At 49.6% G+C, this 19,789-nt stretch overlaps 1 protein-coding gene across 2 annotated transcripts; it reads right to left on the bottom strand.

Moving 5' to 3' along the window:
- Positions 1-3,765: 3,765 nt before the first annotated feature.
- LOC146338763 (sulfotransferase 2B1-like) lies at positions 3,766-18,867 on the bottom strand. 2 transcript variants are annotated; one of them, XM_084812695.1, is made up of 7 exons: positions 18,676-18,867; positions 16,014-16,094; positions 12,756-12,964; positions 10,998-11,124; positions 8,733-8,827; positions 6,973-7,153; positions 3,766-6,763 (listed from the first exon to the last, which is right to left on the bottom strand). In XM_084812695.1, exons 3-7 carry the CDS (start codon positions 12,951-12,953, stop codon positions 6,648-6,650), a joined length of 717 nt encoding a protein of 238 aa, XP_084668821.1. In that variant the 5' UTR covers positions 12,954-12,964; positions 16,014-16,094; positions 18,676-18,867; the 3' UTR covers positions 3,766-6,647. The 2 variants fall into 2 exon arrangements, with proteins under 2 accessions (XP_084668821.1, XP_084668820.1); XM_084812694.1 differs by lacking the exon at positions 16,014-16,094.
- Between the last annotated feature and the right edge of the window lie 922 nt (positions 18,868-19,789).

Here is a 19,789-nt window from a genome sequence, read left to right as displayed (position 1 = left end):
GACAGGTCATGGCAGAGAGTTCTGACAAAATGTGGTCCACTGGAGAAGGAAATGGCAACCCACTCCAGTATTCTTGCCAAGAAAACCCCATGGAACGTATCACAAAGCTAAAAGATATGACGTCGGAAGATGAGCCCCTCAGGTCGGAAGGTGTCCAATATGCTACTGGGGAACAGCAGAGGGTATTTCCAAGTAGCGCCAGAAAGAGTGAAGCGGCTGGGCCAAAGCCGAAAGGACACTCAGCTGTGGATGTGTCTGGTGGTGAAAAGAAAATCCGATGCTGTAAAGAACAATATTGTTTAGGAACCTGGAATGTCAGATCAATGAATCAAGGTAAGCTGGAGGTGGTCAAACATGAGATGGCAAGATTGAACATTGACATCTTGGGAATCAGCGAACTAAAATGGACAGGCATGGGCGAATTTAATTCAGGTGACCATCATATCTACTATTGTGGGCAAGAATCCCTTAGAAGAAATGGAGTAGCACTCATAGTCAACAAAAGGGTGGGAAAAGCAGTACTGGGGTACAATCTTAAAAATGATAGAATGATCTCAGTACGAATCCAAGGCAAACCATTCAACATCACAGTAATTCAAGTCTATGCCCCAACCACTGAGGCCGAAGAAGCTGAGGTTGATCGGTTCTATGAAGACCTACAACACCTTCTAGAACTAACACCAAAAAAAGATGTCCTCTTCATTATAGGGGATTGGAATGCTAAAGTAGGAAGTCAAGAAATCACCGGGATAACAGGCAGGCATGGCCTTGGTGTACAAAATGAAGCAGGACAAAAGCTAATAGAGTTTTGCCAAGAGAACATGCTGATCATAGCAAACACTCTTTTCCAACAGCACAAGAGGCGACTCTACACATGGACGTCACCAGATGGTCAATATCGAAATCAGATTGATTATGTCCTTTGCAGCCAAAGATGGAGAAGCTCCATACAGTCAGTAAAAACAAGACCTGGAGCTGACTGTGGCTCAGATCATGAGCTGCTGCTTGCAAAATTTCGGCTTAAATTGAAGAACGTAGGGAAAACCACTAAACCGTTCAGGTATGACCTAAATCATATCCCTGATGAATATACAGTGGAGGTGAGGAATAGATTTCAGGGATTAGACCTGATAGACAGAGTGCCTGAGGAACTATGGACGGAGGTCCGTAACATTGTTCAGGAGGCAGCAATGAAATCCATCCCAAAGAAAAAGAAATGCAAGAAAGCCAAGTGGCTGTCTGATGAGGCTTTACAAGTAGCTGAGGTAAGAAGGGAAGCAAAAAGCAAGGGAGAAAGGGGAAGATATATCCAACTGAATGCAGAGTTCCAGAGAATAGCAAGGAGAGACAAGAAGGCCTTCTTCAATGAACAATGCAAAGAAATCGAGGAAAACAACAGAATGGGAAAGACTAGAGATCTCTTCAAGAAAACTGGAGATCTCAAGGGAACGTTTTGTGCAAAGACGGGCATGATAAAGGACAAAGAAGGCAGGGACCTAACAGAAGCAGATGAGATTAAGAAGAGGTGGCAAGAATACACAGAAGAACTATACAGGAAAGATCTGAATGTCCCTGATAGCCATGATAGTGCGGTCACTGAACTTGAGCCGGACATCCTAGAGAGTGAAGTCAAGTAGGCCTTAGGAAGCATTAGTAACAACAAAGCTAGCGGAGATGACAGTATTCCAGCTGAGCTATTTAAAATCCTAAAAGATGATGCTGTTAAAGTGCTGCATTCAATATGCCAACAAATCTGGAACACTCAACAGTGGCCACAAGACTGGAAAAGGTCAGTTTACATTCCAATTCCAAAGAAGGGCAACGCCAAAGAGTGTTCAAACTACCGCACAATTGCGCTCATTTCACATGCCAGCAAGGTGATGCTCAAAATCCTACAAGCTAGGCTTCAGCAGTATGCGAACCGAGAACTACCGGAAGTACAAGCTGGGTTTCGAAGAGGCAGAGGAACTAGAGATCAAATCGCCAACGTTTGCTGGATCATGGGGAAAGCAAGAGAATTCCAGAAAAAGTCTATTTCTTCTTCATTGACTACGTTAAAGCCTTTGATTGTGTGGATCACAACAAACTGTGGCAAATTCTTAAAGTGATGGGAGTACCAGACCACCTGACCTGTCTCCTGAGAAACCTGTACGAGGGTCAAGAAGCAACAGTAAGAACCAGATATGGAACAACCGATTGGTTCAAAATTGGGAAAGGAGTACGACAAGGCTGCATATTGTCGCCCTGCTTATTTAACTTATATGCAGAGTACATCATGAGAAATGCCGGGTTGGATGAATCACAGGTCGGAATTAAGATTGCCGGAAGAATTATCAACAACCTCCGATATGCAGACGATACCACCCTAATGGCAGAAAGCGAAGAGGATCTCAAGAGCCTCTTGTTGAGGGTGAAAGAGGAGAGTGCAAAAGCTGGTTTGAAACTCAACATTAAAAAAACTAAGATCATGGCATCTGGCCCCATCACTTCCTGGCATATGGAAGGGGAAGAAATGGAAGCAGTGACAGATTTTACTTTCTTGGGCTCCAAGATCACCGCAGATGGTGACTGTAGCCATGAAATTAAAAGACGCTTGCTCCTTGGGAGGAAAGCTATGGCCAACCTAGACAGCATAGTAAGAAGCAGAGACATCACCTTGCCGACAAAGGTCCATATAATCAAAGCTATGGTTTTCCCAGTAGTAATGTATGGCTGTGAGAGCTGGACTACAAGGAAGGCTGAGTGCCGAAGAATGGATGCTTTCGATCTGTGGTGCTGGAGAAGACTGTTACGAGTCCCCTGGACTGCAAGGAGGTCAAATCAGTCCATCCGAAAGGAAATCAACCCTGAGTGCTCATTGGAAGGACAGATACTGAAGCTGAAGCTCCAATATTTTGGCCACCTAATGCAAAGAGAAAACTCCCTGGAAAAGACCCTGATGCTGGGAAAGACTGAAGGCAAAAGGAGAAGGGGACGGCAGAGGATGAGATGGCTAGATAGCATCACGGATGCAATGAATATGAACTTGAGCACGCTCCGGGAGAGAGCGCAGGACAGGAAGGCCTGGCGTGCTATGGTCCATGGGGTCACGAAGAGTCGGACACGACTGAACGACTGAACAACAACAACAATGATAAAAAGGGGGGGGAATCCAAATGCAGTAAAAAGAAATTGCAATAAAATAAATTGAAAGTCAATTCACTGCCAAAATACAACACACTTTTTTATTTCAAACCTGTGTGTATATGTGTAAGTGAGATAGACACCAGCTACATTTTGTAGCCCATCTGTCCTTTTTGTTTTGATTTGTTTTTTGCTACCACTGGGGTGAACTGTTTCTAAGGTGGCTCAGGCTGGTTTTACTTTATACATATGCGCGCGTGTGCGCGCACACACACACACACACACACACACGGAGTTTATAAGTATAATAATGTGTTCCTGTTATAAGTCTATGGTTATAGTGATTGTCTCTGGAGTGAGAATGGGGTGAGTGACAGGAAGAATGGTGACTTTGCATATGTGTGATGATTGGCTGGGGGAGCGAAGTGTGTGTGCTATGAAGCTGGGTGCTGTGCTTGCGTGAGTCGGACAGGGTTTAGAACAAAGATAGGGATATAGGATTTTAGGTCTGAGAACAGGGAGGGAGGGAGGTCTGAGGTGAGTTGTGAAGTGTTTGTTTGAGAGTGATCTGGATTATTGTGTATGAGGGAACATACATTAATAGAACCATTAAGAGTTACTTATTTACTATTCAACTTATTTCTGTAATTAATAAAAGTTTATTTGTTTATACAAATCCTATGCCTTCTGCTCTTGGCTATGTAAAGGGGAAAGTAATACAGGAAACAATACAGTTGATATTATAAACAAGTGTGTCCTTGCAGATAGAGGACTGACTGTGGGTTGGACCTGAGCCTTAAAGGTCCTGGCGGCAGCATGATTGTGTGTGGGGAAGGTGTTTCCTTCTTGGGGTGAGAAAGGCCTTACAGAAGGGGTATTCTCCCTGGGAAGGGGCAGGAATGCAATAGCTGGTTTTAACCACACCCATAAGAAGCCCCTGGAAAAGATGGATTTGCTGGTATATTTAAAAGTAATCTGAGACTGGCTCCATCTAGCCAGAAAAGCAACAAGGGTCCCGGCAGAAGCTTTGTGGTCAGACAATTCAGCTTTTCTTCTTCATGGCTGCATAACACAGTATGGCCATCCCCAACCGGCTGCCCTCCGGATGTCTTAAGACTACAGCTCCCATTATCTTTTGCCAACATGGGCCCTGGAAAAGATGGATTTCCATTGGCCACAATGGCTAGGTGATTATGGGTGTTGTAGTCCAACCCATCTGGAGGGTGGGGTCAGTATCCGATTGGACTGTTGTGCAAGCGGCCCCTTCCAGCCATGCCGTTGCACACATGGAACCCGCAGCTAGCTTGATTGATGGTTTGTTTGTTTCTCTTTTTATTTCATTTCTATACTGCCCAATAGCCGAAGCTCTCTGGGCAGTTCACAAAAATTAAAACCACAAGCACAGCATAAAACAATATAAAATATAAAAGCTTTAAGCTATGTTATAAAGATACAACCAGAATGAAACCTATTGCCTGCACACCAGAGATTGATTGCTTCCTATAGGAAGCTCCAAAATAAGCGGAGACGCTCATTCTGGATTGGGACAGGGCAGCCATTTGCAAGCTCCACTGCCCTGCCCTGTTCCAGAAATGACCATTTCGCTTGCTCCCAGAAGCGCTAAATCTCTGTGGCACAGGGAGTGGGTCTCGCTGGCAGAACCGAATCCGTGGCGGTGCAGCGCTAGGCTGCAGCACTCTGTTTAAGGGCCATGTGAAACCACAGCTCTAGTTCTGCTTCCAGCGGATTGCTGGAAAGCATGACCTCAGCAGTGTGAAGAAATCGTAGTCTGGCAGCAACCCTGGAAATTATGGTGTACTGCTGTGCAGCGTCATTGTTTGGGATGCTGTTCAGTGGATTGTCGTTGCTGCTGCTGCCCGTCCTCTCTCCTGCCGGAATTTTCACTCTGCTACTTCCTTGAGGTCATGCAGTGTTTAAGATACCCATGGGACGGTGCTGATAAAGAAGTTTGCTGAGGACAGTGCTGATCAAGAAGTTTGCTGAGTCTTGGGTACAGGCTTGTTAAGAGCAGTGAATTAGTCTTACTCACTAATTCCTCAGCTTGTTGAACAGGAAGCAAAACAAGGGCAGAAGCTGCAAGTAGGAAGTTTTGAGCTGAAGGAACAGTGGCCCTCAGAAGTCTCCATGGAGCTTTGCTTGTCCACACAAGAGAAGCTGGAATTGCAACTGCATTTCATCACAATTTTTCCACAGCCAAAGTCTGAAAAACACACACATGGCAGTACATCGTAGTGGCCAGTGTGGAAGCAAAGGTACTTTCAGACCGGTTCCTGGGAGCCGACAGATGTGGTTGCAGGAGAGATACCTGCCTAGATGCAGTGGGCAACATCAGCTCTTCAGGAAGAGGTTCCACTATGCATCTTGCCATGGCTGTGCAAAGGGTGAAAATGGCCACTCCAAAGGCATCCCTACACCAGCCTAAAATCCTGCATTTAAAGTGGGGCTTTCTGCTTCCATTTTAAATGCAGGATCACAACAGACTCCTTTTTTCACCCGCTTCCTTTCCCCTCACCCCCTTCCCCCCTCTTTCTGCCCTTATCTGAGTCTTCCATTATCTTTCATTGATCTCGCTCCTCTCCTTGCCACTTTTCCTCTTTTCACAGGGAACTCAAGCAGAACACAAGGGGGTAATTTGATAGCTCATTATCTGCAATCTATTTAAACATCGAACAAAGGACCCTCGAGGGTCACGGTGAGCCCACCGGGACATGAGGGAGCAATCTCAATTGCAGGATAAAAGCTCTGTGTGAAGAAGCCCAAGACAGCCAGCTGCTTCCCTTGGCTCCCCAGCCCTACATGGGACTCTGCTGCAGGGTACCGTATTGTGGCGACAGACTAGAACAGCCTTCCCCAACCTGGCGCCCTCCAAATGGGTTGGACTATAAATCCCATTGTCCCCAGCTGGCATGGCTAATGTCCAGCACATCTTGAGGGCTCCAGCTTGAGGAAGGCTGGAATAGAACATCTGGTAAGCATGTCCCTTTTGTGGGAGCGCATCATTAGGATGTTCTCCACACAGCTCACCTGCCCTTCCAAAAGATGACTGTGCTGCTCTTCTGGGGAGGCTGCCTCATTTCTAGGCACATTGGCCCATTGCTCTGCAAGCTCTGGGGAAGGCAAGGGAGCCCACGAGGCTGTTGCTACTGCTTCCATCATTCCAGAGCCTGCCTCCCGCTCGTTGGCAGAGCATGTGGCTTTCAGGAAGGAGACGCCAGTTTCAGTCTCAGCCAGAACAGATCTTTGGATAGCAGAGCTGGGAAAGCATTCTGTAACCGGTGCGGGTAGAAACTCTTTGGCTGCATGGGATGTGGATTTGACTCTGAGCCTGTCCGGATGTCACTGAATGTGAGCCATGGGAAAGGAGCATGCGAAGCCTCCATGCAGTGGCAGCCAGCCTGTGGCAAGCTGGTCCTGTGTGCCCACCTTGGTGAGAAGGTTCTGGCAATCAGGACAGACCAGGAAGCACCAGCCAACCCCCTGATGGCTCCCGGATCATGCTGCAGTCAGTCCATGAGCCACTGGAAATCCTGGCAGCGGTCTCCTATTTCCTGCTGGTATTTCTTGTTGAACAGGGCACTCTGCAGCGGGGAGAAGTGGTTCCTCCAGTCTCCGACAATACCTAAGAGAGCAGATGGTTTGCCTTGCGAGATCAGAGCAGACCCCCGTAGCCTTGATCCAGCACTGGCTGGCCAGATGCAGCCATCATGGAGTGAGGAATGCTTGGAGAGGTGTTGGTTGTCTTGGGGGAAGCAGCGACTTTGTGTTCTGCTGCTCAGGCCCCAGCCCTCCCTGCCCTGCCCTGCCCTGCCCTGCCCTCCACCCACTCACCTTTCCTCATGAACTGGCTCTTGCTAGGATCCAAGATCTCATGTGAGATGAGTGCACCGTTCACCATGGTGTTCTTGCTCATGGAGGTGAAGCTGCAGTGCCTCTGGATGGCATCCAACTGGCCTGGCTGCAAAGGGCAGCCCAGGAAGTCGCTCAGTCTCCTCACGCAGCCCTCCAGCTCCTGCGGGTCAGAGGGTGGCAGAAATAGTTTGTGGATTATAGATCTAATTAAGCAGGCCTCTTGTTATCTTGACAGGCTCCTACTTTCTGCCTATATCTGGTCCCACAGAGGTGTGGCTTTCTGATGCTGAGGACTCAACCATCTTACACTCAGCACAGGTACTTTATCTATGGATGCCCATAAATTATATTTTAAATATTTAGTAACACCAAGAGAGTGTATTTGAGATAACTGTAGAAAGAAATTGATACCATGGTATTTGTTGACAAAGGTTACAATAGGAAAGGAAAGCAAGGCAAAACACAGGGCATACATTACCCATACAGATTTCTGCCCACAGAGATTACTCCCCGCTGGAAGAATGCCACCCAACATCTTCCCTTTATTTTTATAGAGCCAGTGTGGTGTAGTGGTGAGAGTGTTGGACTGGGAGCCGGGAGATCCGGGTTCTAGTCCCCACTCGGCCATGGGAGCTCACTGGGTGACTTTGGGCCAGTCACAGACTCTCAGCCCAACCCACCTCACAGGGTTGTTGTTGTGAGGATAAAATGGAGGAGGAGGAGAACGTAAGCCGCCTTGAGTTCCTTGGAGGAAAAAAGGTGGGATATAAATGTAATAATAAATGTATAGTTCCGTACCTGAACATGATATGTGATGTGATTGCTTACTACTCTGATTGGCTACTACACTCTTTCAATCCCACTTCTTCATATTTATTCATATTGGACGGAGTTTTGTTTTTACAGAACTTTCCCAACTTGCCCTTTGTTAATTCGACCTGTCTGGGACATGAACCTTACTGAGCAAGGACGTTTCTTGTAATGTTCCCTTTTCCCCAGGTCAAGCATCCTGCCAGGAATAGGTCAGAAGCAAACTTTGGTTCAGACAGCCATTGCAGCTGTGCCTGAAACGACCGTTGCCTTGAAATTGCCCACAGGAGAAGCAGGCAGAGTGGGAAAGCCAACAGCTCGTGCGCTGCACCTGCCTGCAGCCTCCTGCCAGAGGGCCATTTAAGATCCGATGCCGCTGTTTATATGTAGCAGGGGTGGGCCATTTGTGGCCCTCCAGACATTTCAGCCTACAGCTCCCATCGCCCTCGCCAGCATCGCTGATGGTGAGGGATGATGGAAGTTGCAGCTCACATCTGGAGGCAGTGGAGGCTGGTGGCTCCGATTTTGTATGGCTGTGAATTCATTTCAGTCAGGACCAGCCAGAACTCTAAAGAAGCCATCCAAGGTGCTGAACCTATCCCCAAAATGGGTTCAGTGCCTTGGATGACTCTTTTAGAGTTCTGGCTGGTTCTGACTGAAACCCAGAGTGAATTTGGAACCCCAGCGAAACCAGAGCCACCCACCTCCACTGTCTGGAGGTTGCATGTTCTCCAGCCCTGCTGTGTGGCTTGCCTGGTCTCGCCTCCCAGCCTGCCTCCGTGCACTGCCCAGACAAAGCTGTTCGCTTCCGCAGGGCCAGTTCCCCCGGCACAGCATTCCACCTCCTCTCCTATAGTAGCAGGCCCAATCAAAGGCTGTGCCAGCTGAATAACTACCCGTGTCTTGTACCTGCCTGTAGGTGAACTCACCTGGTGTAGCTCCTCATAGGTGATGTAGAAAACACTCAGCTCCTCCTGGCAGCTGAGCCAGCCTTTGATGTGTTCAAACCAGGAGCCGTAGTGCACTGGGTGGGATAGGGAGAAGAGTAGGGTCAGACAGCTCAAGCAGCCCCTTTGCCTCACATCCCGCCACTGCACAGCTCTGCCAGGGTCCTCCAGTGCCATCCACGCCCTTTGCTGAGCTCTCAGCATGTTGCCTGCCCAGCACACGGCTCTCATGATGCACCCAAGCCAAGCCAAACAGCAAAATGTTCCCAGTCACAAGGGATGCTCTGCCTCAATGCTTTCTCCCCCACCCGCCCCTTCTAATGCAAAAGGCTGGAGGGAGGGGTCCCCATCTGACCAAGAAGGGAAGAATCATTGCCTTCTAAGGATTCATGCCCAGTGCCCTGGCACAGAGCTGCCATTAAAAAAAGCATGTTTCCTGTACATTTGACATCAGCTGCATGGCAGGCAGAAATTCAGGAGCCTCCTCCATCACTGCCACAGAAAGCAGCACCAACTAAATAACAGGGCTCTCCAGAACCACATGTTCAAGCAAGTTGGAAATTTTAATTCCTTTGAGAGATGCCTTCCATAGCTGTGCTTTCTTGTGGGCTCTGCTCCTCCAGGTCTTGGCAAGCCATGCTGAGCTTTGCTAGGATTAAAAGGTGAAAGTTGATTTCCACAGTCTTGTGGGTGTTTGCTAGGAAATGTCTCCTCAGTTAAAGGATGGAAATTTGGAGGGCACCCATTGTGGCCATGTTGGACGTCCCCAGAAGAAAAGTCCTTTAGAGTGAGCCTACTGGAACTGCAATTGCACTGCTGCTTAATATGTTGCATATTTGTATGACAGTCTTGAATTATTGTTTTTAAATTGCCTGACAATGGAGAACAGGTTTCCATTTTTTTTAAAGAACTGCTTAAGGAGAAAAGCACAGGAAATCTCAGCATGAAGTAAAAAATGTGAGCATTTAGTACGTACACACCCATAATCTAAGTAACAGGACCTTGGAGCTGGTGCAAAAAGAGATGACAGATTAGCCAAAAGAGCATTGTGTTGTTCAGGGCATGGAACAAATGAGGTCCTTGCTGTTTTCACCTTACTAGCATCATGACAAAATAGCACAGGTATAAGATTTACCATCTCCAGTGCTATATAAAGTCTCTTTAGCATTATGTCTGCAATTTTGCCTTCTCAGTTTCTTGCGGGAGACTCAAGCAACATTCCAGTTAAACAACAGCTATGTATTGGTGGAGCGCATTCAATTGAAAACATGTGTCATTATGTTCTCTACATACATAACTCCTAAACACAAATGCATAGAAAATATTACAGTAGCACTTTTAGTGAAAACAAAATATCCCTTGTCTTGTGACACATTTCTTCTAACACTTCGAGTCACCAAATTTGAAGTTATTGTGAAAAACCTGAGATGAGAGTTTCTTGAAACAAATGCTGTGAATTGTAAAGATATTCATATACACTAACTCCCAGTTCTACCCAGGGGGAACAGAGATATCTGACTATATTATTGTGACCTTAAATCTCATCCTTTCTGAATTTTGTGGTGGCTTTTTAACAACAATGTATATAAGTCTCCCAGAGAATATTTGTTGATGGGCAGCCAAAGAAATGTAATTAATATGCAGAATGAACTGAACTGAATTTCTGCTTGCCTCAGGAATGCATTGTTACAGGAGTAGCATTTCTGCCAGCAAAAAATGCCCATGGTCCAAGACAAAATTTCCCAAGCACCATCCTTCACCATTACTACCATAACCCAAATAAACAGTTCACAAATAGAGGATCCTTGGAAGCTACCACAGACTGACTAGGACCCTTGGTCCACCTAGCCCAGTATTGTCAACACTGACTGGCAGCAGTGGCTCTCCAGGGTTTCAGGCAGGGGTTTTCCCACCCCCACCTGGAGATGCCAGGGATCAAACCTGGAACCTTCTGCATGCAAAACAGGGGCTCCATCACTGAGCTACGGCCCTTCCCCTAAGCAGATAGTAGTAGTGAACAGAGAGGGCACTATACTGCGGTACCTGTAGAACAGAGAGATCCAGATGACTCAAGCAACTGAGGCAAGCTACGTGCTCATTAACTAAGAATTATCTGCACCTGTATGCCCAGGAGTTTTGGGGGGTTGGGTCAGGTGGAGAAGGGAGAGGGGCCATGGCAGCTAGATCAGTTTCAGGTCAGTCTGTATTATGACTGCGGTGTAGAGATGCCCAGTGTGTCTCACGCACCAGTGCCATCCAAGAAGCCAAGCAGAAACTCGTCAAAGGAACCAGGGTCAGGAAAAAAGTTGGCCATCCTATAGAAGTGATAGTAAGATACAACGACGTCCTTGGGGTTTCTGGCCAGGTAGATCACCTGTGGGAGCAACAGACAGAAAACCCCACTGGTCAACATGACAACCCATCTGGAAAGGACAGCACCTTCCCATTTTCTTTCCCTCCATAAGAAGAGCCTTGCTGGCTGAGACCAAAGACCAATGCTCCAGCTTGTGCTGCAGCCAGGAGTCGCTTTGCCCACTTTGAACAGGCATGCCAGCTGTGTCTGTTCCTGATGAAGTCAGACCTGGCATGGTGAAACAGGCCTTAGTTGCATCTAAATTGGATTATTGCAACATGGGCACTCCCATCAGAGTTTTCAGGCACCGCAATTGATCCAGACTACAGTGGCGAGAATGCAGATGGGCACCCGCAGTGCCTGGAAACAAACTGGGAACCTATGGAGCCCTCGGAGGACAGGTGTGGCAGGATCTCATAAGTGGGTGCCCAGTGGAGGCTGGTGGCTCCGATGTCAGTGGGTGGTGAGTCCACTCCAGGTTTCAGTCCAAGGGCTGCACTGGTTCCCGATTTGTTTCCAGGCACAATTCAACAAGTTGGCAATGACCTTTAATGCCCTAAAATGCTGAGGTCTAGGACACCTTCGGGACCAACTTCTCCCATACCAGACTCTCTGCACCCTAAGATCTGATGGAGATACCCTTCTCTGTGCCCCAACTTTGGTGGAGGCACAGTTGATGGGGACAAGAGAAAGGACCTCCTCTGTGGCTATACTGAAACTGTGGAACTCTTGGCCTCAGGGGTTTGGTTGCCCCCCTCTTTTGATGGTGTTTCACCTCATGGCAAAACCTTCCTATTTTGGCAGGCATTTGTTTTATTGGATAGATAAGTTTTTATTTCTTGCATCTATCTCTATTTTTATTATAATATTTTTAAATTGTGTTTTCTGGTTGGTATGAATCAGGTCCCCCCAAATTTGGGGGCCCAGCAGGCACACTAGGAATCTTGAGAGCATGTCATGGGCATTCTCACAAAATGGCTGCCACAGGGGTGGGGTTGCCCACTTATAAAATGGCTGCTATGGTGAGCATGGCCTACCACAAAACACCCATTTCTCTGGATGAAAACTGATGAGACTAAAAGAAAAGTAAGTTGCCCAAGAATCTAAATACTAGGCAGAGGTGGGGTCTGAGCTCCAAAACATAAAACTACTCTTTTGAACTCACCGTTTCCTGCTCCAGCACCCATTTCACGGAAAGCAGACTGAGGCTTGGCCAAGAAACTGAGTGCCAAGTGCCAATCATCACATACTTGCCCCTACAAAAGACCCATGTGGGGTCCAGAGGTGTTTTTGGAAATAAAGATGCAGCATGCCAGTCTCCCAGTTAATTTTTTTAATTAAAGAACATCAGGAGAGACAGGGAGGCTGAAGGGTGGCAAGGGAGGTGTCTGTGGGGACAGTAGTGCCCATGAGTACCATGTTGGGTACCATGAAATTATTGTTAATGGTCCTGATGAGAGAAATGCATGCCATCTCCAATACCCCCTTCACCAACTTTGGACCTCCACAATTTGAGCAGTTAGGAGCCCCCCCCCCCCCCACAGACACCCTCAGATATCATTGTTTTGGCACAACCCCTGTGAATGTTAATTTTAAGAGACCCCCTGATATCACAAGCAAGCTGGCCAGCTGTGGGACCTCCCTACACCCACCTTGGGTTTAGCTTTACTCAGGGCAGCTGCCAACACCTGCTGAGGCAAGTGAGTGGTGAAGAAGTGGGGCTGATCCCCACCCTGGAAAACGTCTTTGAAGTAGGTGTGCTCCAGCCAGGGTATCCGGGCCCAGTTGGGGATGGTCTTCGCAGGCTCAGGGTCTCCACCGCTGTAGATGAAGGTCAGGATCTCCTGCATCCAGGTGGTCCCTGGAGGGGAGGACTGGGGTGTCAGTGTGGGCAGCGTGGGTCTCCAGGACAGCCGCTCTAACTATGGGCACCATTCGCCTTTGGCAGAAAAAAGTGCATGTGCTTATGGCAGCTTTCCCCAACCTGGTGTCCTCCAGAAGTGTTGGACTACAATTCCCATCATGCCTGGAGTTGCAGACCAACACATTGGGACAACTGACAGCCTGGGACACCTGACTTACAGCATAGGGTGAGGGACCACCAGCAATACCAACAGATTCCAGCCCTATGGAGGAGTGAACACATAACATAGGCAGAAACGTCAGGTGTAATAAATAAACTGTCCAGCTTTTTCAAAGGACTTTGTTCTGAGAATTGGAGTATAACTTAGTCATTTCTTGCAGGCATACAAAATACTCCACGATCTTACAAAGAGGGCTGGTGCCAAGAGCAGGCATGGTGGGGCACCTGCCAAGGCCCCACACCCCAGCAGGGGTCCACTTGCAAAAGCCCCCTGTACTCATTCCTCTTCAGCACTGCAACCTGCTGGCTCCCCTGCCTCTTGCTCCGGCCCAGGCAACGATGGGAAGGAGGAGCAGGAGATGCCGCGGCCTCCTGGCTCCCTGCCTGCCAAGCAAGCAAGTGGCAGCAAGGAGGAGGAAGAGCAAGAGCGGCTGGTGAGAAGGTCGACTCAGTGTGGGAGGCAGCCCACTGTGGGTGTCTTGCCCCAGGGCCACAAAAACCTTTTGTGGCAGGTCCGTGGCAAGACAAGTTGGTTTTTCAAGTCACACACCAGTTTATTCCAGGGGTCATAACCCAAGAAGCCACTGCCTTAAGATGCACATGAGAACTGCCCCAAAGCTGGATCAGACCAAAGGCCTCTGTCGCTGAGCACGTGGCCAACCAGATGTCCCCACAGGAAGCCCACAGCAGGACATGTGCACAATGTCGCCCTTGAGATCCAGCAGCTGCAAAATGTGTGACAGCCCCTGTTCACCTGGGGTGACCTTGCCACAGACCCAGTGTCCCCAGTTCCAAATTCCTCAGCTCAGGATTCCTCCCAAGCAGCTGACAGCGTTAGAGAAGAGCTGCAAAGGAGTGCCTGCTTCTGATGCAAAATGTCCCACCTTCTGTCCTTGGCTTCTCCAAGAAGGTAGGATGGGCAAGGAGGCCAACCCCAGGTAGGGGGAGTTTAACTCATGTCGCCCCCTCTGTCCCCCTGTCTCTGACTTGCATTTCAGTGGAAGGTCTTCTTGGTGCCAAAGAAGGTTTCCCTTGAAGGGCAAATAGCTCTTGTGGCAGGCAACTGACAGGGAGACGGGAGAGTTAAATGTCCCCTTCCCACCCCAACAGCTGAGACTCTGCGTAGGGTTCCGTCCGTCCCCCTCCGCCAGCTACTACTTCTACTACAAAAGGCTGTGCAGGAGAATGGCATTTTGTGCAATTAATGCCTCTTCTAGTCTGGCCTGGACACCCTGGAGCCCTTGCCAAAAGTCAGGCAACAGAGAAGGCTGAGCTAGAGGGGCCAACGGGCCAACCTGACTGAAGGCAGCAACTTCCCGTGAGCTGGAAAATCAGGTCAGCTTCACATTGTGATGTGACTGGCTGCTCTTAAACACAGACTCCTCAGTGGCCATTGTTGCCAGAGTGTCATTCATGGTTGTGGCTTATTTGGCTGGGCTGGTCCTGATATCACATTCCCCTCTGCAGATGTCAGCATGGAACACAGTAGCAAACAAAAAACAAGAACCCAGCTAAGGACGCAAGACACTGCCCTGTGGCAAAACTGAGAGACTGGTTCTGCATACTTTGGGTGGAACTCTTCCGTGCAGCTAGGAAGACAGATGTGTGACACTGGAACCAGCCCATGCCATGGAAGTGAATGCAGCCTAATGCACAGTAAAAGCAAGAGGTGACATGTACTTTCTGTGATATTGTGTGGTCTTACACCTGACGCTACTTACCTTCCTTCCACTCCCCAAAGTTGGCATATCTACCTACCTGGGCTCTTAGGGTGACCAGAGGATAGGGGAACAGGGGTTCTCATGCACCTTTAATTAAGAGCTGTTTAGGAGGCGGAATTTGGGGGTGGGGTGGGAGTGCAGCTTCTTCTCATGAAGCAGGTGAGAAATGATGCATTTGCTGAAAACCCCTCTGCTAAGCAATTGTGCAAAGCACATAATTAATTGCCCTAGCGGCATTCGTTGTCTCCCTTGGTAAGTAAGAGAGATCAGTGCAGGCTTGCAAGGGTCACAATAGGCTGAAGGGGTAGATCTGATCCTACATGTCTGTTGGACCTTGACTATTGCGTTCAGGCTCCAGATAGGTGTTGGTAACATAAGTTTATTAAGCAGGGGCTTATACAAATCCCTGGGAGGGCTCTTAACATAGGCCTGCAAGCCGGGTTTCTCCTAACCCAGGGGAAGAGAGGGAGGGGAGAGTCTGTACTTAAGGGGACAGTAAACAGTTAATTCACTGTTAATTCACTGTGTCTGAAAATTACATAGAGGGCTTTTTCACATGTAACAGTGGCAAATCGTGGGTTAGTTAACCCAAAATTTGTCATGGCACGTGCCTGGTGTGTGCTGCTGCTATTGTGGGTTAAACAAATCACAGTTAATCTAACTACTAATTGTCAGTTAACTGTGGGTCGTTTAACTCACAGTTAACCCATAGTGCCCAGGTTCGGATGTCACAGAGCAACCTCTGATCGGGCTGATAGGAAGTTGCATATTTAAAGAGACAGCAGCACACATGTGGCCCATGTGAACTGGGTCATAAAATTACATAGTTCAAAGAGACCTCCAAGGTCATCTAGTCCAACCCCTTGCTGATGCAGGAAATCCATTGTTACAGCATCCCTGGCTGTAGCTCAGTGCCATAGCTCAGTAGTAGACCCCTTGCTTTGCATGCAGAAGGTCCCAAGTTTGATTCCCAGCATCTTCAGGTAGGGCTGGAAAGAGCCCTGCCTGAAACCCCGGAGAGCCGCTGCTGCCAGTCAGTGTCAACAATACTGGGCTAGATGGACCAAGCGCCTGACTCGGTATAAGGCAGCTTCCTATGTTCGTACCTCTGATAAGTGATCATTCATCCTCTGCTTGAGAACCCCTATGGAAGGGGAGTCCACCAGCCTTCAAGATGATCTATTCTCCTGTTGAACAGATCAGACTATCAGGAAATTCGTCCTAATGTATAGATGAAATCCTCTTCCTTGTAATTCTAACCTCTTGGCTCAGGTTCTACCCTCTGCAGCGAGACAGAGCAAATGTGCTCTACCAGCTACATGGCAGCCCTCCAAATGTTCGAAGTTAGCTATTATACCATCTCTTGGCAGACCGCGTGAGCCTCCAGTGCAGTGCCAGGGGCCTCCAGGTCTGCCTCTCCCCAGCCTCTTTTGGACTGGATACTTAGCAGAGGGTTTCTCTTGTGCTGGTGAAGATGACTCCAAGCATGGTGCAGTACAAGAAGCGGCACGTGCACACCACTCTTTTCTCAGCCTGCTTTTTCAGTTGGCTATGTGCATTTGTGTTTGGGGGGGATCTTCTCGGGTTCTGCAGCCCTGGCAGGTCCAGACAGCTGGCAGGGGACAGGGCAAAACTCAAACTGAAGCAATGCCATTTGTCCAGCTAGTTCAAGATATTTGGCTACCGCAAGGTACACCGCAGAATTTGTAGCCATTTCCCAGAAGGTGCAAGGGCACTACCCTTGGATGGCATGCCCTGATCCAATGGCTCAGCGAGAGATGTTCCCATGTTTCCACTGGCAGCTGCTCTGGCAATCCTCTGTTTCCCAGCCTGTGCCTGTGTGCTAAGCTCGTGCCGTGGCAGCCCACCCAGCTACCCCAGTTTGAGCTCTGGGACTAATGAAGCCCCATAGTCAGAGAGTGCAGTTCTGTCCCTTCAGACGCTGAGTTTGGAACTGCAGCACCTGGAGGGTGCAGAGAGACATTTGCATGGCAGGACCACTGTGGAAACACACTAAAGGCTTTTCTACACAAGGCATTTATCCTGCACTTGTCATTCCCTACCCATGGTTATTTATGGGTTCTTTAGGTGACTACAGGACCTTCCATGGGTTTTGGTTCTAGGTCTAATGAGCATTTTCAGCAATAATTTTTAGAGCAGGGGAAATGCAGCAATTGTGAAAGCAAAATAAACCACTTTTTCACTCGTGAATTTCAGCTATTCTGCTTTATCGATTCCACACTTAAAAAAAGATATTGCAGAGCTGGAAAAAGTGCAGAAAAGGGCAACTACAATGATCAAGGGGTGGAGCAGCTCCCCTGTGCAGGAAGGTTACAACAGCTGGGATTGTTTCACTTGGGAAAAAGGAGGGTAAGGGGGACACGAGAGAGGTCTACGAAAATATGCATGGTGTGGAGAATGCAGACAGGGAGACATTTTCTCCCTCTCTCATAAAACTAGAACTTGGGACCGGCCCAAGAAGCTAATTGGTGGGTGATTCAGGAGAGATAAAAGGAAGTTCTTCTTCACACAGCACATAGGCAAACTATGGAATTCGCTACCACAGGATGAAGGGATGGCCACAAATTTGGATGGCTAAGCAAGTATTAACTTTTATTGAAAGCCACTGGCGGGATGTATGTGTATGCTGAGGTAACAGTGGATTTGAAATCCTATGTATTATGCTTTATCTCATTGTATTGGTTATTGTTATTTTCTTGCTTTGTCTTTTTGCTTAGTATGTAGCCTAGCAAGCTAATGATATATGATGTGTTTTAATTGTTTAATGAAAAACTGCATATGGAATCTGAAAATTCAAAGGGTGGCGTGTATTGGATTTGGTTGACCAAAAGCTTTGGACTGGCCAAAGCTGCTGTCATGTGCCTTGTTTACTTGCTTGTATAAATACCAAAGTCGCCTATTGTTCTGAGTCCAGTCCTGAGGGGCCACATTGACAACTCCTGACTGCACCACCCCTTGGTGTTCTGCTAATAAACATCCGCTCAGACAAAACTCGGTGTCTGTTCTCTGGCTGAGCCTGGCAGAGGCGTGACAATCTGCAACAACGCTTTCTGGGCAGTTATCAAAAGTTAAACCATAAAAGAAAACAACGCGCTAAAAGTAGTATCAAACTTTTAAACGTTGAAAACTACAATAGAAAGCCAAAGTCTAAAAAAAACAGAACACATTAAAAAAAACAAAAACTGAAGAACCAAAATACCTGGGGGAATAAAAAGACCTTCCCCTGGCACCCCAAAGACCGCGGCATGAGTGCCAGGCGAGCCCCTCCGGGAAGCTGCCGCCACCGCAGCATTTTCAGGGGGCTGAGCGTGTTTTGAGAGCGGCTTTGCTTCCCGGGGCACGCACGCTCCGTTGGCAGGCCAGCTGCCACCCTGGCGGGGCTGCGGCTCCAGCGCCTGCTTTGCGGACAGAAGGCCCCAAATTCAGTCCCCGCGTCTCTGGGGCACCCCTGGAGAGCCACTGCTGCCAGTCAGTGCCGGCAGCACTGGGCTATATGAACCCGCGGCCTGACTCGGAATGAGGCAGCTGCCTGTACTTCTTTAGCCAATGCGGTTTTGCGGCCTTTTAAAACAACACAAAGCCCGGGGAAAAGGCGAACCAATCTTCGGAGAACCAAAATTGGAAGGCGCATCCTGTGTTGCATCAAGCGGTGCCTCTTTCGAACAGACGTCGGTTTTCCTTTGGCAAAGCAAAAGCCCGACGCTCATCCGCAGAGCCCCCCGCCCCCCCGGCCCCGGCAACTCTTACCTGACTTGGGGTAGGTGACGAGGAGGACATCCGAGCTGCGGAACTGGAAGGCGCGGGCGGACTCCAGGGACGCCTGCGTGTGGAGGTGGCCGGGCAAGCGGATGCCCGCAAAGCTCTCGCTCACGTCCAGCCGAGACATTCCGCCGAGCTGGCTGGGCGCGCGGCCGCGGGGCTGAGCCCCGCTCCGGCGGCAGGGGGGGCCCGCCGGAGGGGCGGAGCGGCCGGAGACGCCGCGCCTCCTCCCGCCCCGCGCGGCGCCCTCCCGCCTGAAGTGCGGCGGGCCGAGAAGGGCCCGGGCCCGGGCGCGAGGGCGAGCCGCGCTGGCTGCAGACGGCGACGGCGAAGCTGGAGCCCGCGGCCTCGGCGCCCGGCTGCGTCGGGGCGGGGGCTTCAGGCAAGGCCCTTGCCGCCCGTGGCGCTGCCTCGTTCACGGAGCTCGGCGGGGCGCGGGCCGGACATCGTCGCCCGCCGCTCGTGGCCTCCCGGAGCGCGTCGGCCGCCTCGCCCGTGCCGGAGAAAACTTCGCAGCTTATCCCGAGCATTCGCATCTCTACTCAACGGAAGCAGAAGGCAGAGACGAGCGCGCGGAGACCCCCGCCAATGCTGCACGGAGGCTCCCTCCGCGTGCGCCTCGAACAACTGCTGAGTACCGGGCGTGACGAGGCGCAACTTTCGCCAACGCTGACCGGACACAGACCATCGCGGAGGCGGGATGAGTCGCGTAACGCGTGCGCCGCGGTTGCCGGCGCGATGAGCAGGCTGGCTGTTCTGGCTTCAGCCAGCTCTTCAGGGGGCCTCGAAACCCGGGGCCTGGAGTTTCCCCCTGTAGCCCGGCACGTCCTTTCACCCGGGCACGCAGCCTGCCTGCTTCTGCTTGCCGGCCTTTGGTGCACCAAGGTGAGCGAAAGGCAGGGCCAGCCTGAGCACCAGTCTGGCGAATGGCTGTCGGGATTTGCTTCCACACCAGCATTAGCGGCAGCCGCTCTTCCCCCTGTCCCCTTTCTCCTTATGGCTCCCAGCTGCTCGCCTGACAGTCCAAGAACCAGAGAGCCAGCAGGCCGCAGCATCCCCTGCTCCTGCTCCTCGCCACCACATCTGTCTGAGCCGCGGGAGA

Source organism: Heloderma suspectum, chromosome 8 (assembly GCF_057233095.1).
Source record: "Heloderma suspectum isolate Gila_16-S chromosome 8, 16-S_ref, whole genome shotgun sequence".
Lineage (NCBI taxonomy): Eukaryota > Metazoa > Chordata > Lepidosauria > Squamata > Helodermatidae > Heloderma > Heloderma suspectum.
The sequence above is the reverse complement of the archived record's forward strand: the minus strand, read 5'-3'. Positions and strand labels throughout refer to the sequence as shown.

Bases quoted from the DNA above. Each gene is read 5' to 3' on its own strand.
- LOC146338763 (XM_084812694.1), bottom strand. From the start codon at position 18,814: ATGTCTCGGCTGGACGTGAGCGAGAGCTTTGCGGGCATCCGCTTGCCC. The intron at 7,154-8,732 runs GTGAGTTCACCT...TCTGACCCGCAG, and splicing joins CCTATGAGGAGCTACACCAG to GAGCTGGAGGGCTGCGTGAG. The intron at 6,764-6,972 runs GTGAGTGGGTGG...CTGCTCTCTTAG, and splicing joins GAGCCAGTTCATGAGGAAAG to GTATTGTCGGAGACTGGAGG.